Source organism: Rhinolophus sinicus, chromosome 6 (assembly GCF_057876585.1).
Source record: "Rhinolophus sinicus isolate RSI-liver-muscle chromosome 6, RSI-T2T, whole genome shotgun sequence".
Classification (NCBI taxonomy): domain Eukaryota; kingdom Metazoa; phylum Chordata; class Mammalia; order Chiroptera; family Rhinolophidae; genus Rhinolophus; species Rhinolophus sinicus.
In genome coordinates, this window is record NC_142506.1 from 47,864,725 (window position 1) to 47,891,970 (window position 27,246).

Consider the following 27,246-nt stretch of genomic DNA (forward strand, 5'->3'; position numbering starts at 1 on the left):
GACAAGTGCCTGTTTCAATCTGGGAAGCTTTTAAACGAAACGTGATTAAAATCTTAGGTCATACACAGAAGAGAGACCCCAATCAACAATAAGGTGGAAAAGAAGAATGTTGTCCTTAAACAACCTACAGAATGTCACCTACAACCCGGTAACATTTCTATGAAATCACTTTTTACCGGTTGCAGGACTGAGAGCAAATCCAATTGGATAGTAATTATCTATTGCTGGGAGTGGGGGGTGGGGCAAGAATAAAATTCAAAACATATGTAAAGCACCCACTGTGTGATTGGGATTGTGGTGGGTACTTACTAGAAAACACAGAGCCCTTGGAGCTCAGTCTGGTGGAGGACCAGGTCGCAGTTACAATACAAGGTGATGAGAACTGTGTTATGAGCAGAGAACGTGGGAGAACAGTGGAGGGAACCCCAACTTTGGTGGTGGTGGAGAAGGTGCAGATAATGCTAAGACATCATTTTAAAAGGAAAATAGATTTATTACTCTACAGGTGTTTAATTTTCTTTTTTAATTAGACCTGTCCATGGCTCAGTTTTTCCCTCTGCCTTTCAAATACCGCATGGTACTCAAGCAGAGAAACTAGTGGTGAGATGGAAAATGAGAAAAATTACAGGTCTTGTCCTGGCTTCAGACTCGTCCACGAACCCCTGAGTGACTGGTTGCTGGAGATTTCAGTGTATGTCCTGGGAAGTAACAGACTTGTTTCAGTTTCCACTTATCTGGAGCTGAGTCCAGAATTTAGGTCTGAGGTGGAGTTGCTGCTTTTTTTTGATAAACACTCTAGGAGACTCTTGGACAATCGGGAGGGTGAGAGTCCTTGAAGCAAGACTCTAAACCAGTCTAACTAGTGTAAATAGGTTCAATTTTTTTTATTTACTTTGTGGCTGTAACTTTTTTCCCCCTATATTTTAATGTCATTGTAGAAGAATAAAGTATGACCACCATACCAAGCAAACTCAGTTTTAGGGGAAATAGCCTTCAGTAGTAATAGGTTTAAAAAGGATGACTTGCTGAATCTGAAATCAGAGACATTTAAAATGATTTTGTGCATCCTAGAGTTAAAAACATCTCTAGGTTGTGGACTGACTTTCTGCAGAGGTTAAAAAAATATAGGCTGCCTGCCAAGGGTGACTGAATTGTCTCTGAGCTTGGCTCGGGTGGAGGAGGGATGGATGGCTGGGATACACCCTCCAGTTCTGCTCTGCATGCACAAAGAGGCCTTATGGGAATGTTACTTAGAAAATAATTTTCTGGATGAAATCCCTGCATGTCTTGACAGTAGCATAGTGATGACTCCTGTGATTTCTGGGGTTAGTGCCCTAAGCTGCAGAGGTGAAACAAAAGTAAGATGATGTTTGTTTCCTGGTGCATGGGACCTGGAGGATTAGCGCTGCTGCTGTCAAGAGTGCAGGCCCCAGGGCTCCCCGACGGCATCACTGCTCTCAGGGCAGTTCATGAGCACAGGTCGAAGGAAATAGTTGTTTTGGCAAATAGCTTTTTTCCCCCTTCTCTGTTTTATAGTCAGTTCTTACAAGCAGAAGAGGATAGAGGAAGAAAGACTGAACTGAATGGCAAAAATAACATTTTGATCTGTTTTTAATTTCACTTACTGTTAAATATTCATAGCATTGAGTGCCTATATCGCACGTAAGCTCTTCTGCCATTTGTAGCTAGTTGCCCTTCCAGTGTTCAAAAGACAATGGGAAAAAAAAAAGGCTACAAATAACAGAGATGTTTTATCAATTAGGATATTGTGCAAGCTAGACTTAAAAACAACTGTTTTCTTGCATTATGGTTATTTTGTCAGTGATCAAACAATGGGGAGGTGTTTATTGAGTTGCTACTATATTCTTTATTAGGCATTATGAAGAAACAGAACTGTCACTTAATTTTATTTCTTAATGTTTTTAAACTTTTGGTCACATTGGTGATAGACAAAGTCATATTCTGTCCATATGAACTCTTCTTGGAAAAGATAAAAGTAAATTGTATAACTGACCTATGTACATTTTTCGTATTTAATATATTTCATTGACTATTCAACTGAGAATTCTAAAGCTTAAAACAGTCAGGCTCACTTTTCTTTCCATTTAAATTCAGTGAATAATTTGGAAGACAATATCTTCATACCAGAAATGCCCTCTGTGAAATATATTGCTTGGCAACTCACTATCTACCTAAATATTTTAGGTGGATAGATAAATATTTTTGTTTATAGTGTTCTTAAGATGTGATTATTAGCTGGTTAAGAAGTTATTTAGAACTTGAACAAATTGGTTGTTACTCCAAGTTAATAAACCAGTTGTTAAAGTTAATCCCACCCAATGCTGAAAAACTTATGCCAATTTTCTTAGGGACCTTGCTTCCTTTCTTCTTAGTATTCTAAGTACCTCCCTTGCAATTTAATCTTAAAACACAAAACAATAAAATCTTCCTTTTTAACCTCCGAGGTTCCTTACAGCCTTTGTTCGCTTGTTCTTTGGCTGACCACTTTCCTGAGAGTGAGTTGGTGTCTGCTGCCTTGATTTTCTCACCACAGCTCTGCCCTCTGATTCTTTTTCCTTTTTCTTAAGTTTTCTTGTCTTTACCAATTTTTCTTTCCTTCTCTCTTTCATGTCTCTACTGATCACCTTTAGACCTTTCAAATATGTTTACAATCTGAATGCAGTTCTGGCCTTTCACCTCTCCAGCTCTCAGATGCCCTGCCAACCCTTTAGGACTATGAGCTCAAGACTAAACTTGCCTCTTCCTTCCCCTAACGGGCTTCCCTTTTGTAGTTTCCATTTCTGTCAGGGTCACGGTACTTCTGCCTTTAGCTTGGCAGCTCCTCCCAGGCTACCAAGCCCTCAAGAGTCTGAAGATAATCTCTCTTCAAAATTTAAAATTCATTTAGGTCAAACCTAGTGGTTTTTCATTTTTTATTTTTTAAATATAAAGATAATATATGTAAATCATTTTTAAAAATTCAAAGTATTTAAGGATTTCATTAAAACTAATTTTTCTTCTACCCTGGTGCTCAGTTCCACTCCTAAAGGCAATCGTTTTCTACCGTTTTCTTGTGTCCTTGAGAATGTAAGTGAATATCCAAGAGTGTGTATGTTGTGTGTATCACCTCTTATATATCCTGTTGCTTTACATGCATGTACCATATGTACCATGTAACCTCTTGTATACCTGGCTTTTCCCATTTAACACATTTGGAGATATCAGCGCACTTAGAACTTCTCACCTATTTTAATGGCTACATAATTAGTTCATTGTATGTGTGTTGTGTAACTAACCATTCCCCTTAAAGGACTGTTTCCTTTTGTGATTATAGCGAGTGCTGTGGTGAGCACCCTTGTATATGAGCCTTTGTGCACATGTGCCAGTATTTTATAGGATAACTCTTACACGTTTTTCCAAAGTGGACTCTTTGGGTCAAAAGCTTTGCTATGCATGTCATTATCTGGATCTTCCTTATTTTTCCATGTAAAGATGTGGCCAGGCCGCCCTTACTGAAATTGACTTCCTTGGTGTCCTTGCTTTGCCCTCACTGATACTTCTCCCTTCTTTCCCTTCTCACCCCTGTATTGAGGTATCCAAGACACCCTGAGTTTTGATGATTCAGTGGCATAGAGAGCTGTGATTTATTACAGTGAAAGGACACAGAGCCACATCACAAAGGCAAGAGGCACACAGGGCGAAGTGCAGGGGAACCAGGTGTCAGGAGAGCCCAGCACAGATCTATCAGGGAAGCTCGTTAGTGACTCACTGACCTGGGTCTGGACGTAGACAACTTCTGCCTAGCGCATACGAAGATTCCAGACTCCCAGAAGGAAGCAGATGTTAGCATAAACCATATCTGCACACACAGTGTCGGCACAGTAAACCACCCTTACCATTAGGCTGTTGGGTGCGCTCCCCAAATCCAGGTTCCTAGACACCTGCCAAGGGGCAGCCTTGTGCGGACGCCTTTCAAGGACAGTAGCCAGGTCTGCTTTGTTCACTCTTTTCTGCACATGCCCCGTTTTAGAAACCATTGAGCCGTTGCCCTGACTTTTCCTCTTAGCTTATCTACTCTGATATTTCAATAATCACCTCTACTCTGACTTCTGAGTATGAGTTCTGGCCCTTCACTGAATGTGTACCCCGGAATCTCCCATGCCTTCTAGTACCTTTGCTCTTAGAGGTCCTTCCAACCCTTCACACTGAAACTGTTCAAAACTAAACTCATCCTTTTCCTCCAGAAATCTGTTTCATCCCCAGTTTTACCATTTCAGATGGTGGCCTTTTATAGAGTTTCCTTTGAAATATCTCTCATATCTTATCTTCACCTTCCCCCCACCCTATGTCTTCTGCCTTCAGCCTGGATATAGGATATATCCTTATCTCCTTATGCCAGGTTTACTGGAAGTAGTCAGGCTCCCAGATAATTCCCTGCCCGCTAGATGATTGTCCCCAAACCCCTTTCATTGTGTCATGCTAAAATCTGACCCTGACTCTTTAACTGCTCCCTCACCACGTCTGTCTCTTAGACAGGTTTTGCCTGCCTCTCTGCTTTTGTAAACTGACATTTCTACCTGAACTGGTGTCTTCGTCCTCTCAGCCTAACTATATTTTCCTAGCTCAGATAACACCTCTTCCAGAAACTTTCTTTGGCCACTTCAATTAGAATCTTTATTTTTTCTGAAGCATTTATTTGACACTTACTGCCCCATTTTTTAACATGTTGAATTAGTCAGGGTTTGTAGTTGCAAGCACAGAAGCCAGTCTCTAATTTCAGCAGAAAAGGAATTTATTAAATGATGCTGAGTAGTTCACAGAATCTCTAGCAGAACTGCAGACCAGGCTTGCCAGCGACAGTCCCAGCTGCCAGCAGCATGCTGCTGCACTGTCCCTCAGAGAGACGCCTGTGGCCATGGCTGCCTCTGACCCTGGAGGTAGCTGCTGTCCCCTTGCCAGCGCGAGTACTGCACGATTCTGGCTTCTTCCTGTCACTCCTTCTAGCTTCACGTCTGAGCGGGGTCCTGACTGCCAGAGCTTCGTCACAGGCCCTCGCTGCAGTCTAGACGAGGGCTGATGTTCCTAAGGGAGAAGATTTTCCAGATCAGGAAGGAGATTCGATTTTGAACAGCCAAACAAGTATCACATTTCCACTCTAATTATCTTTCCATGGGTATCTGAGTTCTTCCCAAGTGCATTATAAGCTCCTCATGCACAGGACTCCCGTCCTTCTTCCCAGTTGCCTTCTACCTAATAGAGACCCTTGCGTATAGCAGACATTTAATAAGAAATCATAAAAAAGGCCGAGCAGAATCCGATAGGCAGTCTTGGCGAGGAACAGCAAGCCTAACTAGGGCTTAAGCTTATGGTATTGTCTCCAATGTGATCCTACCTGTACTGTCATTTTTTATGTAAATTAGCTAATTGGGAAACAAAGCATCAAAGCTTGGAATTGCCTAGAAAACAGTTCCCTTCTCCTCCCTTTCACGGGAGCAAATAGCCAGGAGTTAGATGAACGGGCTACGGGACCTTTGGTCTCACTCACATGGTCCAAAACGCTGAGTGTTACTGATGAAATGTAGGTACTTTACTAAGCAGGAAGCATTAATGCAGACAACTGAAACGGCAGATGGCCAAAACCCTCAGCGGTTGTTTCTCAGACTGGAGCAGCAGTAACAGTTGTGAACAGCTTATCGGCAGTGAGGCCACTAGATTGCTGGTCTCCGAAAGCTCTTTCCCACCCTGAAATTAAATCTGTAATACAAAAGCTGTGGCTATAAAAGTATAGATGCTTATTATAGAAACCTGAAAAATACGAAGAAGAAAATTAAAATCCCCTCTCAAGAAAACTATGGAACATTTTTGGCTTTCTTCTTTATAGTCTTTTTCTTTGTAATGTTTATTATTAACTTTGTTAAGATTATACGTATAGTTTGGTAGACTTTCTCACTGATATTTATATTACATTTTTGTGTTACCAAGTGTCCTGCATAAATATAATTAGAACATATGTAAAATTTGAAGTTATAAAACCTGTCCTCATTTATTAAGAGATTTACACTATGGAAGGTGCTACGTATTCTTGGAATCGGCCTAGGCCCAGGAGTTCAGTGCGAAGGTGTAACCCCTTCCGTACTCTCTACACACAAAAGCCGACCATTCTGCTGTGTGGCTACAGCCACACTCCGTCCACCCACCCCGCCTGCCCTCAGCGGTTGCCCTGACACCAAATGGTAACTGGCTTTGGAAACGTCGTCCTACTGCTTAAAGCATCAATACTCGCTGTGCAGCCGCTGCGGAGTCACCGTCTGTGTGTACGGCCCGCGGAGCCCAGTTTCTGGGCGGTAGGGCCCATTCATGCACCACGTAATCGCTGACAATCTCTTGACCTCTGTCCTGGGGATGTGAAGGTGATGGCCCAGTGCTGCCCCGCGCAGCTCACAGTCTGCGACGGACAGGAGACTGTGCTATGAGGGCCCCTCAGAGGGGCTCCCTCCGCTGGCCCAGGGAGTCTGAGAAAGGCTCCACAGAGGAGGTTGTACTTGAGCAGAGATGTTCATCTTAGGAGCCTCCAATCTACAACTACTTCATGTGGCCTCTCGTTTTATTTCTTATTTCTTGACAGAGCTACTGCAGATAGATTTCAGCATGTCATAAGATGGGTGAGCTTGGCACAAGGCATGATGGGGTCTGGCCTGCTTGGCTTGGCCACATGCTCCCAAATGGAAGAGGGAGGTTGTGAGGTTGGGAGGGAGGAGACGCAGCCACAGCACAGGTGTCCAGCCAGTGGGTCCCTCAGGGGAAGGGGAGTGACGAGGTCTGGGTGTGTCAGGCCCCAGACAGAAAGGCTGGGTTCCAGGTGGTGAGGGGGCAGTTGAGACCCAAATACTGTGCGGAGACATCTGTTGGAGCCTAAGCCTGCAGACAGACCCGGCCAGGGTCGGCGGACGTGGGGCCTTGAGAGAGCCACAGGCACCCAGAGCTCGTCCCTAAGATCACGAGGTTCTCTGATTGCCTGCAGTGTGGTGTAGCGTGCAGTCTGCAAGCCCCGAGGTTCGGCACTCGCGTCCCAGGTGTGGAGGGGCCCCCTCCCCTGGCAGTGAGTGTCGTCATCTCTGTCAGCATCGGCTTAGGGCTGGCGTGGACCTGATCCTGCTGTCCATCCATCAGTGGGACGTCAGGAAAAAGGGAGGGGGCAGGACCTTGCACAAGTTGTTTTTCTATTATCGGAATTATTCCATGAAGTGGAAGTTTTAGTTCACAAAACCCCCAGCCAAATAAAAAGTACTGTGAAGAGTATTTATCGTGTGTCTTTTCCCAAAGAACTGTTTGCAGATATTGTAACTATCTAGCCGTGTTGTTCCCTTATAGCTGTTTGAATAGTGAGGACAGTTTGGAAAATGCTAGGTTCTGAGCAGATTTATAAGCAGCCTTTAAGAAAGTCCTCTTTCAGTTTTGTTTATGTAAAAGCACATTCGTTAAAATTATTTTTCCTAGATCATCCCCTTCGTTGAGACCATTCCCGAGCAGTTGGTGCCTGGAACTTTGATTGTAATACGTGGGCATGTTCCTGACGATTCGGACAGGTAAAATCATTGTATTAGATGCAAAAAGAACACGAATAAAAGTCTCTCTGTGGCTGTGGAACAACCGGAAATAGTAACGTGGGAGAGACATTTTGATTCTCTGAGGCAGGATTTTGCTCTTGTCAGCAGCCTGGCCCAGATGCTGAGGAGATTGGAATGACTGGGTTTTTTAGTTTATTTCTCTAAGTCTGATTTCAGTGTGAAGAATTAGATGTATAGTTGATGAGGGGAACTATGATCAGAGGACAGGGACAAAGTCTGGTTATAGTAGCACTCCCACAGCATCTTAAGGGCTGTTTTGGATACTTTTACCTGCTGTGGGTACAAACCGTGGATGAGGCCGGAGCAGTGAGAGTTGGGCTCGGCTCTGTGTGGCTGAAGCCCAATAACTGGTTGAAATGAGTCGTGAATGTCAAGTCTAAAGAGAGAGCCCTGGCCTTTTAAGGCAACTCTGTCTGTCGTTAGAGAAGCAGGCCTCTCCCGGCTCCGCTCTGCTGTCTGCAGGGCGAGGTCCTCCTCCTCTGGATTCTCGGAAGCTGGAACTCCAGCCCTTAGAGTAGCTGGGTGGGCGCATGTGGTGTTTGGAGGGAGGGGCAAGGGGTGGAAAAAAGGCAGGTGCCACCCGACTTTGAAGGCAGCCTCCAGTAGTTTCCCTGAACACTTCCCTTCTACCCCACGAGCGTCCCTGCCTGCATGGGAGGCTGGAGAATGGAGGTGCCCATTGTGGACGGATGGGCCCTGAGCTACAGCTCAGGCTGTTACTAAGGAAGATGAGGCAGCTAGGTGTTTCGCCACGTGGGTGCAGGCCCAGTCGTGTGCCTCAGCCTGGTTGTCAGGCTTCGGTCCTTTCCCTCAGCCTTCCTTTCTGAGTACTCACGTCGCCCGCCTTTCCTTCCTCAGATTCCAAGTGGACTTGCAGTGTGGCAGCAGCGTGAAACCTCGAGCTGACGTCATCTTTCACTTCAACCCACGTTTCAAAAGGAACAACTGCATTGTTTGCAATACTCTGAAAAATGAGAGATGGGGATGGGAAGAGATCACATACGACATGCCTTTCAAAAAAGAAAAGTCTTTTGAAATTGTGATCATGGTGCTGAAAGAGAAATTCCAGGTAGGTTTTGGAGAATGAAAGTCAAATCCTCACTAATGAGCGTAAGCACACAGGAAGCTTTGCACATTAGGGAACTTGCCCTTCCAGTTCTTAAATCCAGAAAAAGACTTTGGTTTATACTTTTTCTCTAACGTGGGGGCCAGGCAGGTACCTAAACATGAGGTGGACGCAGCTCCTGTCTCCTGCCAGGCGGATTCGGACTCAGGGCAGCCACGTCTTCTGATTATTTCCCCAGCAGGGCTGGGCTCAGTTCTGAATTGGCACAGCATTCTATTAATTACGGGCTGGTAAATCTGGAATAAATGGACAGCTGGGGAATCGTAGTGCAGAGGTCAGAATCCCAGTGTGAAGTTAAGTCCTGTCACCAGATGGTTCTTTAGAAGCATGAGATTTTAGACCCAGAGGAGGCCTCAGAAATTCTATGTGTAGTAAATACTATCACTGGCTTCCTTGATGGTTTATTTTTTCTTTTTTTCCTCGAGAGTTTCATACGTTGTGTGTGGTGTGTGTGTGTGTGTGTGTGTGTGTGTGTGTGTGTGTGTGTGTGCAGGATCCCGCTCCCACCAGAACATCCCCCCTAAATTTCCTAAACTCCATTTACTCCTCCCTTTTCAGGCCTTAATGCTTGTGTCGGTATCATTCTTTTTAACACTTGTTCCTATGCTTTGGTTGATTCCTCTGTTTACTTTGCCCGACACAGGTTTTAAGCTCCTTGAGGTCAGCAACCACACTGTAGTCTGCCAGTGTTTTCCCGACATTCCCAACACCGTACCTGGCGTTTGGTGGGGGGTGGGGGGGAAACTCTGCCTCAGGCCTGTGAGTGAGGGCTTTCCCTGCGTGTGGAGAAGCTGGGGACGTGCCCGTGTTTGTTTATTCAGCAAGTTCAACAAGTACAACCCGTCATGTGCAGGGTGGTCTCTGACAGGGCGGCGAGCTCGCAGCGCAGCTCTCCCCCTGGGTTCACGGGGCCAGGGCACCAGGGACCTCAGAAGCCCGGGATGGCTCATGTTTGTGCAGAGGTACACACATGCACACGCACATAGGTTCATGCCTTTGTGATTGCTCTGGAGAGAGGGTCCCTGGCATTTAATCAGGTCAGGAAGTCAAGAGAGAATAAACTGGTGCTGTGATGCTTTCCTTCACAATTTGGTCAGACACGTAAAGTGAAGACCTGTGGGAAATGGGATACAATTAAACCCAAGTAAACAGATTTTAACTTGGGTAAATTAATATAATTAACTGTTTTTTTGGGGGGCGGGATGCTGTCTCCTGTGCCCGTCTAGGTGGCTGTAAATGGAAAACACACGCTGCTCTATGCCCACAGGATGAGCCCAGAGAAAATAGACACTCTGGGCATTTACGGCAAAGTGAAGATTCACTCAGTCGGCTTCAGCTTCAGCTCGGTGAGTGCCCTGCCGGAGCGTGGGGTCGTCTTAAACGTGAGCAAACATCATTAATGTCTTCTATTAAGATAAAAATAATGTAACTACCTCCCTCATTAGTATTAATTCTTGGGATGAAGTCTTTTAGACTAGTAGATGCTATTTTTTGTGTGTGGTAAATTGTATTTGTGTAAATTAATCATGTAGCAAACTGACCTGGTTCTCTATGAGACCTTTTTTTTTTTTTTTACTTTTTTAGTTCTGTAACCCAACCTTGCCTTCTTTACCACTTTTTAAAAATTTTATTTTTTATTTTCTTATTTGTTATTCCCATCCCCCCACCTTCCTCCTCTTTGGCAACCATGAGCTTGTTCTCTGTATCTTATTATTAATAGTCCATTGTATAGCTTCCATATCTTGGCTATTGTAAATCATGCTGCAGTAAACACAGGGGTGCACATGTCTTTTTTGCTTTATGTTCTGGATTGCTTTGGATAAATACCCAGAAGTAGAATTGCTAGATTATATGGCACCTCTATTTTTAATTTTTTGAGGAAAATCCATGTTTTCCATAGTAACTGCACCAGTCTGCAATTTCACCAACAGTGCATGAGGGTTTTCTTTTCTCCACATCTTCACCAGCACTTGTTTTTTGTTGATTTATTGATGATAGCCATTCTGAGAGGTGCGAGATGATATTTCATTGTGGTTTTGATTTGATTTCCCTGATGATTAGTGATATTGAGCATCTTATCATATGTCTGTTGGCTATTTGTATGTTCTTTGGAGAAGTGTTTATTCAGGTCCTCTGCTCATTTTTTAATTAGATTTTTTCTTGGTGTTAGTTGTATGAGTTCATTATATAGTTTGGATATTAACCCCTATCGGATGTATCATTGCCATTATCTTCTCTCATTCAGTAGGTGGTCTTTTCTTTTTGTTGATGGTTTCCTTTCATTATGATTTATTTGGGCTCGCTCTCTTATTTTCTTGGTGGGTTTGGCTAAAGGTTTGTCAATCTTGTTTATCTTTTCAAAGAACCAGCTATTCGTTTTATTGATCTTTTCTATTGGTTTTTAAATTTCAATTTTGTATTTCCTTCTTTTTATTTTGGTTTTAGTTCTCTTTCTGAGTATGTTAGGTGTAGAGTTAGATTGTTCATGTGAAGTTTTTCTTGTTTGTTAAGGTAGGCCTGCGTAGGTTAACGATGCACTTCCCTCTTACAACTGCTTTTGCTACATCCCATTAATTTTGAAAAAGTTGTCTTTTCATTTTCATTTGTGTCAAGGTAGTTTTTGATTTGTTTGACTTACTCTTTGATACATTGGTTGTTTAGCAGTGTGTTATTTAGTCCCCATGTATTTGTGTGTTTTCCAGTCTTCTTCCTGTAGTTGATTTCTAGTTTCATGCCAGTGTGGTCAGAAAATATGCATGATATGATCTCAGTTTTCTTGAATTTATTGAGGCTTGTTTTGTGACCTAATATGTGATCTATTCTGGAGAATGTTCCCTATGCACTTGAAAACAATGTGTATTCTCCAGTTTTGGGATGAAACTTGTTATAAATGTCTTTTAAATTTATATAGTCTAATGTGACATTTAAGGCCATTATTTTCTCATTAATTTTTTGTCTAGATGGCCTGTCCACTAATGTGAGTGAGGTATTAAAATAGGCTACTGTTACTGTATTACTGTGGATTTCTCCCTTTATGTCCACTAATAATTGCTTTATATATTTAGGTGCCCTTGTACTGGGTACGTAGATATATATTCTGTAAGGACTGAATCTTTTTACTACCCCTTCCATACTTTACGTTACTGATGTCATGTTTTAGATCTTTTTGTGTTGTGTGTGTCTTCTAATTAGTTATTGTAGTTTAGGCTGAGTTTGATACTTTTTTCTTTTGACCTTCATAGTAGCTTTTTACATGTCTAATTCACTGTATTTATTGCATGTTTGGCTTTAGCTGTGAAATTTATTTTCCTTTCTCCTATTTTCTTATTTCTGGTTATGGCCTTTCCTTTTCTGCTTAAAGAAGACCCTTGAACATTTCTTGTAAAGCTGTTTTAATGGTGATGAACGCCTTTAGTTTTTGCTTGTCCGGGAAACTCTCTCTCCGTTAATTCTGAATGATAACCTTGCTGGGTATCACGTAGGTTCCTATCTTTTAGCACTTTAAAGACATCCTGCCACTCCCTTCTGGCCTATAAAGTTGCTGCTGAGAAATCAACTGATAGCCTTATGGGGTTTCCTTGGTTGGTAACTCTTTCGTTTCCGCTTGCGTCTTTCAAGATTGTCTCTTTAACTTTTGCCATTTTAAATACAGTGTGTCTTGGTGTCAGTCTCTTTGGGTTCGTCTTGTTTGGAACTCGCTGTGCTTCCTGGACCTGGATATGTTTCCGTTTTCAGCCTTATTTCTCTAAATAAAGTTTCTGTTGTTCCTTTCACTCTTTTCCCTCCTTCTGGGATCCCTATAATGCGAATATTTGAGCACTTGATGTTACCCCAGAGGTTCATTAGACTATCTGCATTTTTTTAAGTTCTTTTGTTTTCTTTTCGCAGTTCTGATTGGTTGATTTCCACTAGTCAGTCTTCCAGGTTGCTGATCTGCTTCTATGAGCTACTCTGCTGTTGATTCTTTCTAAGGCAGTTTTCATTTTAGGTGTTACATTCTTGGTTCTTTAGTCAAGTTTCTCTGTTTCGAAGTTGTCCCTCAGCTGCTCTGTTCCACGCTCGTTTGATGAGGATCCTGTGGCTGCAAATTGCTCAGTTCCGTTTCCTTGGGGTGTTTTTCTGGAGGTTTTGCTTCCTTTATTTGAGAGATATACTGCTGTCTTTTCATTTTATTTGACTTTCTATGTTTGTTTACATGAATTAGACAAAACAACTCTCTCTCCGTCTTGAAAAAGTGGCCTCATGTAGACGCAGCCTCTGTGAAGGCTGTGTGCTGGGTGGTTTGGGCAGGCCAGTAGGAGCCAAGCAGGTGCCTGCTGTGTCTGGGACACAGGACTACCAGCTGGAACTGCTCCAGGAGGGGAGGCCAGGGGCATGTTAATGTCCTGTTGATCCTGCTGCTGCTTTTGTTCAGGGCCGAAATGGGCTCGGGCAGTGTGTCCAGGAATGTGCTGTAGCCACCTTGCACGTGGCTGCGGCCAGAGCAGCTGGATAGAGCACCCCCCCACCCTAGTGAGGTGGAGGGGACGTAAACAATGGTGTCATGGGCACCTGTGACCTCGGAGAATTCCTGCAGTCCCTGGAATGCTCCCGTGGCTCCCAAACCTCCCTGTACAGTCACTGTCTTGTTTCTTGTACCGAAAGTGGTCTTGTGTAGCAGCGCCCTCTCTGTGGGCTCTGTGTGCCAGGTAGTTTGGGAGGCTGGTTGGAGCTGGGCAGGCGCTTAAGGGGCCTGGGGCACTGGCTTGCCTGGCCGCAGCGGCTCTCATTAGGAAGTGAGGTGTGTGTGCCAGTGCCTGCGGCTCCTGCCTGCTCCCTTGTGGGGAGGCAGATGCTGCAGTGGTCCTGCAGGTAGGCGGAGCCCCCAGGTAGAGCTCCGCAGCCCTGTCAGAGTGGAGGGGACGTGAACAATGGGGCTTCAGGTGCCTCCAGCCCAGAGCGTCCCGCAGCTCCCGAGGTTTCCTGGCCTCCCTTCGTCTTTCTCGTTTGCTCGGAAGCTGCTTGTTCAGTCCTCCATTGTCTCTCAGGAGTAATTGCTACCTCTCTGTGCACTTGAATTTGCTCACGGGAGGGGGTGAGTGCTGTGTCCTCCTGCGCTGGTGCCATCTGGACCTCAGCGTTATATTTATTGCCATAGGATCTCAAATCTAGTACAGTTCTAACGAAAAACCCCCAAACAACAACAACAAAACCCCTTTTTAGGTAGCTAGGGGGTATTTTGTTGACATAGGAGTACAATGGAGTGTTTTTCTAAGATAGTTTCCTAGAGGTGGAATGTCGGGGCCAAAGGTATTTGCATTTTAAGTTATGATAGATACTGCTAACTGGCCCTCCAAAAAAATTTAATTTGCACTCTTAATGATGGTGCCCATTTGCTCACATTCTTTTTGACATTAGTTCTTATTCTCTTTAAATGTTTGCCAGTTCGATAAGGGTTAGGTAAAGGACCTAATATTAAGTGCATTTTTAGATAATTTTCAGGTATATTTTCATGTTTTGTACTATTTTTGATTGTTTGATGTATCAATCAGGTTATATTTGGAATTCTGATGGATGTTAAAAATTAATCTGATCTTTTCTTTAGGATTTAAAAAGTACCCAAGCATCTACTCTGGAACTGACAGAGATAAGTAGAGAAAATGTAAATATTAAATCTTTTGATGAACTGCCAGTTTATATATGTTCTTTTAGTTGCCATGTAAATTAGGTGGCAGGCAGGCTGAGATTTTTATAATTAAGTTTTTAATATGAAAAATTATGTTTTCAGTATGAATAGGCTGAAAGTAATCATTTGAAAATGGAAGCTTGTAGGTCTGTGGTGCCAGGCAGTGTAGGTTTTGCTGAAACTACTGGTGTATCTGCCCATTGCCCACCATTCTATGTACAGCTCTCACTCTTGACTGTTGAATAGTATTGATAAGTATTGAACACAGTGGGTGCATTGGGGAACGGTCTTGCACATGTATCTTCTCCCCATCTGGGAACAAGTGCAATTTAAATACCGAGGTTTTGCTGTTATAATGGAGAAAGGAACGTCTTACTCCCCTCAGCACATTTGTACCTCATAGACAGAATATAATTGCAGCATTTTGGGAGCGCCTGGAAAGAATAAGCAAAATGTGTTTGGAGCTCACATGCAGTCCTGTGAAAAATGGCGGAGGATATAGGATTCAGGTGAACTGGACTACCAGACTGCATTCCTTGCCTGAGTAGCCCTTCACAACACTATACCGTGGTGTCATGAAGCTCTGGCACCTGTATGTCACCCCCAGGGCGGAGCAGGCGCTACTGTCCCAGGCCCTGGCCAGGCTTGGCTCTGTGCAGCCAGTACGACCGGCTGCTCCTGTAGGATTCTAGAATTCCGTTCTTCCCTTTCAGACAGCCTCACTGTGTCTTTCTCTTCCCACAGGTACAAAATGCTGGCGTGTCACAGCTTGTAAGTATTCTGCCAACATTACAACATGTGGAACATTTTGTAAAACACAGGAAGCAGATAGTTTAAATGTTGGAAGGCAGCTTCACACATTCCACACCTTACTGCAGAACTGTCTCCCTACAGCCCAGTAACAGAGGAGACACTGATAAAATCGTACCCAGAAGTGTCTACACCAAGAGCAGAGGTTCTGCTGTCAGTCACTCTTTGACTTGCGCCAAAATACTACCTATCAACTGTTTGTCAAAGGTTTGAAGAGCCCCAAACTTTCCTAATTCTATATGACAAATTAAGTTTGAATGAGCTGGTATTGTTACCTCTCCCCTCAGTAGAAGCCCAAAGCAGCCATTTGTCACGTGTGTGCTGTCAGGCAGCCAGGCTTTGTCTCGAAGCCACTAGAGTGTATTTCCCCAACGCCGCCCCTCAGGCAGGACAGGAGCAGTGCTTCAGACCCCAAGCGCAGGTATTTTTCAGTGAATCACTCACACAAAGGGTATGAGGTCCCACTCGACAGCCATTCATTTCATTGTGTAAAACGTGCGCACCGAGAGTGCTGTGAGCCACACAGGGCTCACTGCTGGGAACCCCCGGGGCCAAGGCAGATGGAGTCTGTCCCTTCATGGGGTTTACAGTCACGGCCTTCCAACACTCCCGTGTTTGGCCAGTGTTCCCACTAGATCTTTCTGCAGACTTCCTGGTGCTGACTGTGGTTTCTTTGCAGACTCTGCCGTTTGTTGCGCGATTGAACTCCCCAATGGGTGCTGGACGGACTGTCGTTGTCAAAGGAGAGGTGAACAGAAATGCCAAAGGGTTGGTATCGAGTTACTAGTATCAGTACTCTCCATGTATGTGTCCTGTAACAGTCTTCTGAGATACAAGTAGGGCTAGTGTCATAACCCTCATTTGAAAGGCGAGAATATTAGAGCAAGAGGAAGTTCGACTGCTGAGAACTAGTTGGTGGCAGAACAGGAACTAAACTGTAATGTTCTGACCGAGGCTTTTTGTGGCCAGACAGGAGGGTGACGGTTGTCCACGAGGCCCACCCCCGCCTTGCAGAGCTCAGGGCAGCCCCACGAGGTCACGGAACTTTGGTTAGGGGCCATCCTGTTATGACTTACACAATTTCTGCTTTTAGAATCTTCTCAAAGATGTTCAGACTTTTGAAAACTTGAAATTCGAGCTCTTTTCCTAGAAGGTAGTATACTTCCAAGAACAGAACACATGTAAATGTTAGGCCAGAATCCTGCTGGAAAGGACCCCACACTCCTTCAGGCTGAGGAAATGATGTCGTTTACTTCTAACCCTTGGTTTCTTCCCAACCAGATCTGAACCCTCAACACTGATTTAAAGTTATTTTTATTTTGCACATAATATACTTCTATCAATGGAATTCTAACTCAGGATTTAAAATTTCACCCTTATCTGTGTTCCTGTATCCATGTGCATACTTATGTTTTGTGTACTTATAATCAGAGTTCAGTTCTGATTCTTAAAATTGCAGAAACTGCATTACTCTCTTTTACTTGGTTAATTGTTTTTTTCTTTTTTTTCTCTCAAAAGCTTTAACGTTGATCTGCTATCAGGAAAGTCAAAGGATATTGCTCTCCACTTGAACCCTCGCCTGAATGCTAAAGCCTTTGTAAGAAATTCTTTCATTCAGGAGTCCTGGGGAGAAGAAGAGAGAAATATTACCTGTTTTCCATTTAGTCCTGGGATGTATTTTGAGGTAAGATTATATTTTTTGAAAATGGGACAGGAGAAAATCCTGGGAGCGGGGGTAGGATAAATGATCCATGTAAATCAAGTCCTGTTGTGGAGAGTATGTGTGCTTTTCGTTTATGTGGAGATTGTACTTTGAATGGCCCCTTTTATAACAAAGTACAAATGGCAAAGCCAGCAGAGTGCCACAGTATTTGCACTGGAATTATCTGACATTGGTTCTCATGTTGGAAACTACTGTGTAGCCCCATATTGGTTAATAGGAATTTTAACAGGAGCCCATCTCAATACTGGGGTAGTATGTTGACTCCTCGGTCAACATGAAGACACAGGAACCATAAAACTGCCTGAACTGTCGTCTCATGTTGGCTGTACACAGCTTTAGGGGTGTAGCCCTTTCTTCCAAGGAAGTTAGTCCTGTTTGTATATATTCAAGGAAAGGGACATTTACATCATTGGGGCTTTAAGGCATCCAGCCCCGAATCCCTAAATAATGGTAACGTTACCACACAACCTTTCACCAGATGTGTTTCTGGGATGCTGTGGAGAATAAATTTTTCTTGGCATGTGGATGCTGGATTTACTCATTAACTTAGGTGACTCACTGCCTCATGGTCATTTTAGGGTCACTGTTTAGGTCATGCTTTTACAGCATTTTAAACTGTCTTATGTCCTGGACCCTTTGAGTTCTCAAGGACTTATCAAAACTAGTTGCTAAACGTATGACTGTCAAGATGGAATAGAAGATGGCAATTGGATGTTTCGATTTATTCCTCAGTTCCAGTCTAATGCAGTGCCCCACTCTGTGGACAGATAGATGTGAACTAGTTGTGGAAGTTGTGGATATTGGTTTGGGATTGAGAAGGATGTGGAAGGTTGAAGGTCAGGTTGGGTTTTCCAGGTTTAGGGGATGATGTGAACAAATCACTGGAGGAGGGAAAGGCAGCACAAGGCTTGCTGACTTGGCAGGAGTCGGGGTATAAAGGGAACCTTGGGGTTCACTGGCGGGAAGTACAGGCAAATGCTACAGAAGGAAGTTGATCCTCGTCATTGGTGACAGGAAAGTAGCGACACACTTGTTTTTGACCTACTGGTATCTGAGCCCTAAGCTTGGAACTGTATTAAAAGAGGACAGTGATAATAAATTTTAAGGAAATCATCTTGTCCGTCTGTTGGTTTTCTACTTCAGGAGCAGTTACCATCCCCAGTGTGGCAGCACTGTCAGTTTTCCATAGTGATAGATTTTTTTCCAATTGCTTCCAACGCTTGCATTTTTAATACACCTTCATTGAGATTCTAAGATCTTTCCATTACGCCATTAATTTGATTTTAAACAGTATCTTCTGTTCCTTGCCATTTCAAATACACTTACTAAAATATCTTTTCAGTTTTGTAGTTTCATCTGTGAGCTCTTTTTATCAAATTCATGTTCTCAGCAGCTGTTCTGTAACATCAGGTGGTTGTGAGGGGTTTTGCTGTTCCGTTTTCTCTTCTAGGTTACGTACTTTTCTTGTGTTGTGACAGTATTCACCTGGCCGCATGCCATTTCTTCTCCATTAGTTTGTCATGCACTTGCTCTGATACAGTATAACTAACTGACTCTTTTCCATTGCATCCCTCTAATGCCAGTTTGTGTTCCCTTCTGAGAGCACGAGGCTGTATGTTTTGTGTTCTCTCTCCTCCCAAAGGACCTTCCATCTGGTAGAAACTGGGATTTCCACCACTGTTGGGGGGATATAATCCCACATTATGGATATTTTCTCAATTGTTTATGTAGCCCCAGAGCCTGCACTTCTGTGGAATTTCCCCAGCAGCTGTTTCAACTGGTCCCATCAGTAAAGACACTCAGTTGCTTCTTTGCAGATTCAGATTTTGTGCCTCGACCTGGCCTCTGGGGATGGGGAGGTCAGCAGCTAGGCTGTGCTGCTACTCTCTGCAAGGAACAGGGGCGGCGTGTAGGTGCACGACAGGCGCCTGCAGTGTGCGTGGAAAACAGATGGTGGAAGCAGGGCCTGGCTGCCATTGGGATGTGGTATCAGAGCATGATGTTTAGGTATAAAAGGACATAAATGGACAGTAGTTTCTTTTGTTTTATACTGTTTGGAGTTTTAGGCAAAGAACTCTGAAGGGCTAATTACTCCATAGATTCATAGAATACTGAGCTTTGAAGAGCTTTTGAGAAACAGATGGAGGCCAAGATGTGCTGACTGGGAAGGAAATCAGGGCTACCAAGCAACTGTGCAGGCCCTAGCAAGTGCCCTCAACTTCTGGAGTTTCCCATTGTCTGAGGCAGAGAGGTCAGGATCCAAATCCCGTGGTTCCCAACCTATGACCTGGAATCACCTCCTCCGTGAAGGAGGGTTAGGCAGGCAGCAGCAGTTTCGGAGTTCCAAGATGGCGGTGGCAAAGAACAGTGCTTAACTCGCTCCATCCCATGAGCAAATTCAAATATACAAGAGCAGTTACTCCTGCGAGACAACTGAGCTGAATAAACAGCTTCCCAGCAAACGAGAGAAAGAGACCGAACCGAGGCCAGGAACGGCGGGAGCTGCGGGATGCTCTGGGCTGGAGGCATGTGGAGCCCCATTGTTCACGTCCCCTCCACTCCGACAGGGCGGTGGAGCTCTACCTGGGGGCTCCGCCTACCTGCAGGACCACTGCAGCATCTGCCTCCCCACAAGGGAGCAGGCAGGAGCCGCAGGCGCTGGCACACATACCTCACTTCCTAATGAGAGCCGCTGCGGCCAGGCAAGCCAGTGTCCCGGCCCCTTAAGCGCCTGCCCAGCTCCAACCAGCCTCCCAAACTACCTGGCACACAGAGCCCACAGAGAGAGCGCTTCTACACAAGACCACTTTCGGTACAAGAAACAAGACAGTGACTGTACAGGGAGGTTTGGGAGCCACGGGAGCATTCCAGGGACTGCAGGAATTCTCCGAGGTCACAGGTGCCCATGACACCATTGTTTACGTCCCCTCCACCTCACTAGGGTGGGGGGGTGCTCTATCCAGCTGCTCTGGCCGCAGCCACGTGCAAGGTGGCTACAGCACATTCCTGGACACACTGCCCGAGCCCATTTCGGCCCTGAACAAAAGCAGCAGCAGGATCAACAGGACATTAACATGCCCCTGGCCTCCCCTCCTGGAGCAGTTCCAGCTGGTAGTCCTGTGTCCCAGACGCAGCAGGCACCTGCTTGGCTCCTACTGGCCTGCCCAAACCACCCAGCACACAGCCTTCACAGAGGCTGCGTCTACATGAGGCCACTTTTTCAAGACGGAGAGAGAGTTGTTTTGTCTAATTCATGTAAACAAACATAGCAAGTCAAATAAAATGAAAAGACAGAAATATATCTCTCAAATAAAGGAACAAGAAAAAACCCCAGGGAAAAAAAAAACAACCCTAAGAAAACCGAGATAAGTAATTTGCCTGATAGAGAACTGAAAGAAGTTTCATAAGTTTGCTCACTAAACTTGAGAGGGAATAGGGGAACTTAGGGAGAACTTCGACAGAGACAAAGTATAATAAAGAACCAAGCATCCCTGAAGATTACAATGACCAAAATGAAAAATTCTTTAGAAGGAATCAAGAGCAGTTTAGCTACTAGAAAGGAACAGAGAAGAACCCAGAAGACAGACTAGTGGAAATCAACCAATCAGAACAGCAAAGAGGAAAGAAAAGAATTAAAAAAAACGAGGATAGTTTAAGGGACCCCTGGGATAACATCAAGTGCTCAAACATTCGCATTATAAGGTTCCCAGAAGGAGGGGAAAGAGTGAAAAGAACAGAAACTTTATTTAGAGAAATAAGGCTGAAAATGGAAACAGACATCCAGGTCCAGGAAGCACAGATAGTTCCAAACAAGATGAACCCAAAGAAACCTACACCAAGACACACTGTATTTAAAATGGCAAAAGTTAAAGAGACAATCTTGAAGGAGCAAATGGAAAAGAGTTACCAACCAAGGAAATCCCATAAGACTATCAGTTGATTTCTTAGCAGCAACTTTATAGGCCAGAAGGGAGTGGCAGGATGTCTTTAAAGTGCTAAAAGATAGGAACCTACCTCCTAGATTAATATACCCAGCAAAGTTATCATTTCAGAATTGAAGGAGAGAGAGTTTCCCAGACATTTAACCAGCTTTACAAGAAATGTTAAAGAGTCTTCTTTGATCAGAAAAGGAAAGGCTATATAACCAGAAATAAGAAAATAGGAGAAAGGAAAAAATGTCATGGCTAAAGCGAAACATGTAATAAATACAGTGAATTAGACATTTAAGCTACTACGAAGGTCAAGAAAAACATCAAACTCAGCCTAAACTACAATAACTAGTTAGGAGATATATGACACAAAAAGATATAAAATATGACATGAATAACAAAGTATGGAAAAGGGAGTAAAAATGGAGTCCTTACATAATACATTTGAACTTAAACACCTATCAGGTATACTGCTGTAGATATAGAATGATACACATAAACCTCATGGTAACCACAAACCAAAATGTACAGAAGATATATGAAGAATTATGAGAAAAGCCAACAAAACACTACAGAAAAATAGGAAACCACAAGGAAAGAGATCAAGAGAAGGAACAGAGAAGAACTATAAAAACAATCAAAAACAATGAACAAAATGGCCATAACTACATACGTATCTGTAATTATTTGAAATGTAAACAGGTTAAATCCTCTAATAAGACACAGAGTGGCTGATGGATTTAAAAACATGACCCATCTATATGCTGCTTACAAGAGACGCACTTCAAATCGAAAGACATATTTAGACTGAAAGGGAAGGGACAGATAAAGATATGCCACGCAATTATAAATGAAAAGAAAGCTGGGGTTGCAGTACTCGTATTAGACAAAGGAGACTTTAAAACAAAAACTGTAAAAAAAAAGAGACAAAGGACATTGTATAATTATAAAGGGGCCAATCCAAGAAGATATAACAATTTTAAATATCTACATGTCCAATACAAGAGCACATAAATATATAAAGCAATTATTAGTGGATGTAAAGGGAGAAATCCATAGTAATACAGTAATAGTAGCAAATTTTAATGTCCCACTTACGTCAATGGATACGTCATCTAGACAAAAAATAAGGAAATAACGGCCTTAAATGTCACATTAGACCAGATAAATTTAATAGATATTTATAGCACGTTTCATCCAAAAACTGCAGAATACATTTTTTTCAAGTGCATAGGGAACATTCTCCAGAATAGATCACATATTAGGCCACAAAACAAGCCTCAATAAATACAAGAAGACTGAAATCATATCGCGCATATTTTCTGACCACAGTGGCATGAAACTAGAAATCAACTACAGGAAGAAGACTGGAACAAAACACAAATACATGGAGACTAAACAACCAATGTATCAAAGAGAAAATCAAATAAAAAACTATCTTGAAACAAATGAAAATGAAAAAACAAGTTTTTCAAAATTAATGGGACGTAGCAAAAGCAGTTCTAAGAGGGAAGTTCATAGTTAAGCTGTGCAGGCCTACCTTAACAAACAACAAAAACTTCACATGAATTACCTAACAGTCTAGAGTTACTATACCTAATATACCTAGAAGAAGAACTAAAAGCAATGTACAAAGAAGGAAGGAAATAGTAAAGATCAGAGTGAGAATAAAATTGAAATTAAAAAAAATAGAAAAGATCAATAAAATGAAGAGTTGGTTCTTTCAAAAGATAAACAAAATCGATAAACCTTTAGCCAAACTCATTAAGACAATAAGAGAACACAAATAAAATCATAAATGAAAGAGAAGTTACAACCAAACCACCGAAATACAAAGAATCATTAAAGTATATTACAAACAATTATATGGCAACAAATTTGGCAATTAGAAGAAATGGGTAAATTTCTAGAAATATATAACCTTCCAAGACTGACCCAGGAAGAAATACAAAATTTAAATGGATAGATTACTAGCAATGAAATTGAAGCAGTAATCAAAAAACTCCCAACAAATCAAAATCCAGGACCAGATGGCTTCCAGGTGAATTGAATGCTTTCAAAGAAGAATACCTATCCATCTTAAAAGTATTCAAAAATTGAAGAGGAAGGAATGTCTCCAGACTCATTCTACAATACCACGATATCACAACCAGACAAAGATATTACAAAAAAAAGAAAATTACAGGCCAGTTTCCTTGATGAACACAGATGCAGAGATTCTCAACAAAATATTAGCCAACCAGATTCAACCATACATTAAGAAGATTATACACCTCTTATACACCATATATTAAAAGGGTTATTATATACCATGATCAAGTGGGATTCATCCCAGGGATGCAAAGATGATTCAACATCTGTAAATCAAATAATGTGACACATCACATTAACAAAGTAAAGAATACAAACCATGTGATCATGGCAGAAAAAGCCTTTGACAAAATTCAACATCCTATTATGATAAAAACTCTTCAACCAAGTGGGTAGTGAAGGAACATATCTCAACATAATAAAGACTATAGATGACAAACCCACAGTTAATGTTATACGCAGTGGTGAAAAGCTGCAAGCTTTTCCTCTAGGACACGGAAGACAAGGCAGCCCCCTATCGGGGCGGCCGGTTAACTCAGTTGGTCAGAGCGTGGTGCTAGTAACACCACGGTTGCCGGTTCGATCCCCACGCAGGCCACTGTGAGCTGTGCCCTCCTTAAAAAAGAAAAGTCCATTATCACCACTTCTGTTCACAGAGATAGGACAAGTAAAAGAAATAAAAGGCATCCAAATTGGAAAAGAAGAAGTAAAACTTTCATTATTTATACATGAAAAACCCTAAAGACACCCAAAAAACTATTAGAACTAATAAAGGAATTCAGTGAAGTTGCAGAATACAGAATCAATATACAGAAAGCTGTTGCATTTCTATACACCAGTAACAAATGAAGGAGAATTTATAATTGCATCCAAAAGCATGAAATACCTAGGAATAAATTCAACCAAAGATCTGGAAGACTGGTTTTCTGAAAACTGTAAGACATTGAATGAAAAAACCTGAAGATATAAATAAATGAAAGGATATACATTGCCTGTGAATTGGAAGGATTAATATTGTTAAAACGTCCTTATTACCTACAGCACTAATAGGGATTCAATGCAATCCCTGTTAAAATACCAATGGCATTCTTCTCAGAAAGAACTGAAATGTATATGGAACCACAAAAAATGCTGAGTAGCCAATGAAATTGAGAAAAGAACAAAGTGGGAGATATCTTACTCCCTGATCTTCAACTATAGTATAAAGCTACAATAATGAAAACAGTATGGTACTGGCATAAAAACTGACACATCGATGGAACAGAATAGTCTAGAAATAAATCCTCACTTATGTGGTCAATGGATCTATGACAGCGGAGGCAAGGATATACAATGGGGTAAAGAGTGTTTCTTCAATAAATGGTGTTGGGAAAACTGGACCCAGGGAAAAAAAACTGGACCACTTTCTTACACCATATACAAAAATAAACTCAAAATGGATTAAAGACTTAAATGTAAGACTCAAACCATTGAACTCTTAGAAGAAAAGACAGGCAGTAAACTCTTGACATGGCTCTTAGCAATGTCTCTTTGGCAAGGGAAACAATACAAAAAACAAACAATGGGACTGTATCAAACTAATGTTGCACAGCAAAGGAAACCATCAGCAAAAAGAAAAGACAACCTACTGAATGGGAGAAGATATTTGCCAATGATACATCCGATAAGGGATTAATATCTAAAGTATGTAAGGAATTCATACAACTTAAAAAAACAATCTAATTAAAAAATGAGCTGAGGGCTTGAATAAACATTCCTACAAACAGGACATATACGTGGCCAACAGACATATGGAAAGATGCTCAACACCACTCATTGTCAGGGAAATGCAAATTAAACCACAATGAGGTATTTACCTCACACCTGTCAGGATGGCCATCATCAATAAATCAACAAATAATTGTGGAGAAACGGGAGTCCTCATGCAGTTGGTGGGATTGTAAGCTGGTGGAGCCACTATGGAAAACAGTATGGAGGCTCCTCAAAAAATTAAAAAATAGAGGCACCATAGAAACCAGCAGTTGCATTTCTAGGTATTTATCTAAAGAAAACAAAATCACTGATTTGAAGTTATAGTCATTGTAGCATTACTCGCAATAGCCAAGATATGGAAGCAAGTAGGTGTCCATCAGTAGATCACTGGATGAAGAACGTGTGGCATACAGAATGGAATATTACTCAACAGCACAAAAATGAATGAAATCTTGACGTTTGTGACAAGAATGATGGACCTAGAGGCTATTGTGCTAAGTGAAACATGTCAGACAGAGGAAGACAAATACCATGTGTTCACTTATATGTAGAATCTTAAAAAAATGAATGAATAAGCAAAATAGAAACAGACCTGCACATACAAACAACAAACTGATGGTTGCCAAAGGGGAGAGGGAACAGGGTGATGGGAATTGAAAAAACCTTAACAAGATACCAGCAATTTTGAGTTCCCAAACAGTGGTGAGGGGGGTAACTTGCGACTTCCCTGGGAGCCAGGGGGCGAGAGGGAGTGCTGGAAAAGGAGGGCCAGCGGCCCTGGGGACTGTGGGGTTCTAACCATGTTGACAGTCACTTTCCTGAGGCGACAAGGCAGAAGGTGCCACGACCAGATACCCTTCATTTAGATGAGGGTCCTAGAAATCACAGAAGGGAAGTTAGCAGCAGCAGGCTGGGAGGATTCTGTATAAAGCAAAGCAAATGGTTTACTTTTTGACAGTGTGCAAGAAACAAGTTTTTAAACCCAGGGGAAGTGCTGATGTGTGTCCTTTCCTTCCAGATGATCATTTACTGTGATGTTAAAGAATTCAAGGTTGCGATCAATGGCGTGCACAGCCTGGAGTACAGACACAGATTTAAGGAGCTCACCAATATCGACACGGTGGAAATTGATGGCGACATCCACTTACTGGAAGTAAGGAGCTGGTAGCTGAATGACTGCTACAAAAACTGAAATACAAAATGGCTATGTAACCCTGGCCTTGTTAAAATGCATCTCACTATCATTGCATTGTTTATACATATTGTTCAATGAGCTTCCGTAACATTAGTCCTCCTGGGCGTTCCCAGCCCTTGTCACGTAGTGTGGCTTTGTGTAGCGGAGGAGGAGGCAATCTGAGGCAGCAGGAACTTACAGCCATTATTAAGGCCTTTCTCTGTCCCCCACCCTGGCCTCTTGTGTTTGAACTCACTTCCCATCCAACAAGTACTTACGAAGCGCCTACTGTGATACAGTAGCTAACACGCACTGAGCACTTACCTTTCGCCTACACTGTGTTGCGAGCTGGGGATGTAAACAGTGGGGCCCAAAACCATGTTCCCTGTTCTCTTGAGCTCGGAATCTTCTGTGTGCTGCCCTTGTGCCACTGTTTCTTCTGGATAAACTCACCAGGGACGTACAATTACTCAGCTATTAAATCAGCTAAACCACACTAATTAATAGAAGACACTACTCCTGCCCCAGTGATCACATTCATAATGAGCGCCCTATCATCCCATAGCTGAGGGCTTGAGACTCACTTCCATCTGGCAGTTTTGTTTAGCATAGTATCGAGCTCTACTAGCTGTAAGCATTACCAAATCATTAACATGATGAAATCTGAACACAGCACGAAGATTAAGGCCAAAAAAACCCAAGCAAAACTCCCCAAAAAACAAATGGTGTTGAAATTAACTTGATGTCAATCGTAAGGCCACTGATTTCTGTACCAGTAAATGCTTATTTTAGAATATTTGAATTTAGGGTTCAAAGGTCTGCATGTGCCTCTACAGAAATTTTAAGGTAGAAGAGGAATTCAATTTGTAAAACGTTTATGGGTAACAACGCGTAGTCAAGATTTGATTTAATGATTGTTTATAAAATAGACACTATCAGAAAGTCAAATATACCAACTGAGACCAAAGCAGAGAGGAACATAACACCTGTTGTCCACGTGTGAACCTGCAGATTATTCCATCATCATTAGCCACTGAGATCAAAACATTGTTCTACTTTAAGTGATTAAAATCAAACCTGTATCAGCAAGTTAAGTTGTTGCATTTCTGTAATTTTTTCTATTATTCTTTGAAGCAAGTTGGCAGGAATTCTTTGTGGAATTCTTACAGGTCAGATCTTGTTACAGGAAAATTCAAAGGCTTGGAGTAGGGAGGTAAAAAGCTAAATCAGTCTGATCGTTTTATCATATTAAATTGCTGGGCGGGATTCTGCCAGGATTTAGTATTTTCCTAACAGATTTCAGTTAGATATTATTTGTAGCCATATACTGAAAGGAATACTATTACCA

The 27,246-nt window shown here is 42.5% G+C and overlaps 2 protein-coding genes across 5 annotated transcripts in view; both read left to right on the plus strand.

The window, feature by feature from the left end:
- The window catches only part of EDARADD (EDAR associated via death domain), a 67,233-nt gene extending 67,095 nt beyond the window's left edge, over positions 1–138 (plus strand). Inside the window, exon 7 of the mRNA XM_088799089.1 lies at positions 1–138. Within this exon, the coding sequence (XP_088655215.1) occupies positions 1–34 (34 nt within the window). The 3' untranslated portion in view covers positions 35–138.
- Positions 8–26,992, plus strand: LGALS8 (galectin 8). 4 transcript variants are annotated; one of them, XM_074316751.2, is made up of 10 exons: positions 8–148; positions 7,498–7,586; positions 8,487–8,697; positions 9,981–10,136; positions 14,339–14,395; positions 15,164–15,190; positions 15,314–15,436; positions 15,909–15,997; positions 16,748–16,913; positions 25,743–26,992. In XM_074316751.2, the coding sequence occupies exons 1-10, from the start codon at positions 107–109 to the stop codon at positions 25,890–25,892; spliced, it is 1,110 nt and encodes a 369-aa protein (XP_074172852.2). In that variant the 5' UTR covers positions 8–106; the 3' UTR covers positions 25,893–26,992. The 4 variants fall into 4 exon arrangements, with proteins under 4 accessions (XP_074172852.2, XP_019602527.1, XP_019602528.1 ...); XM_019746968.3 differs by lacking the exon at positions 15,314–15,436; XM_019746969.3 differs by lacking the exon at positions 15,314–15,436 and having other exon boundaries at positions 9,981–10,100.
- The last annotated feature ends 254 nt before the right edge of the window (positions 26,993–27,246 follow it).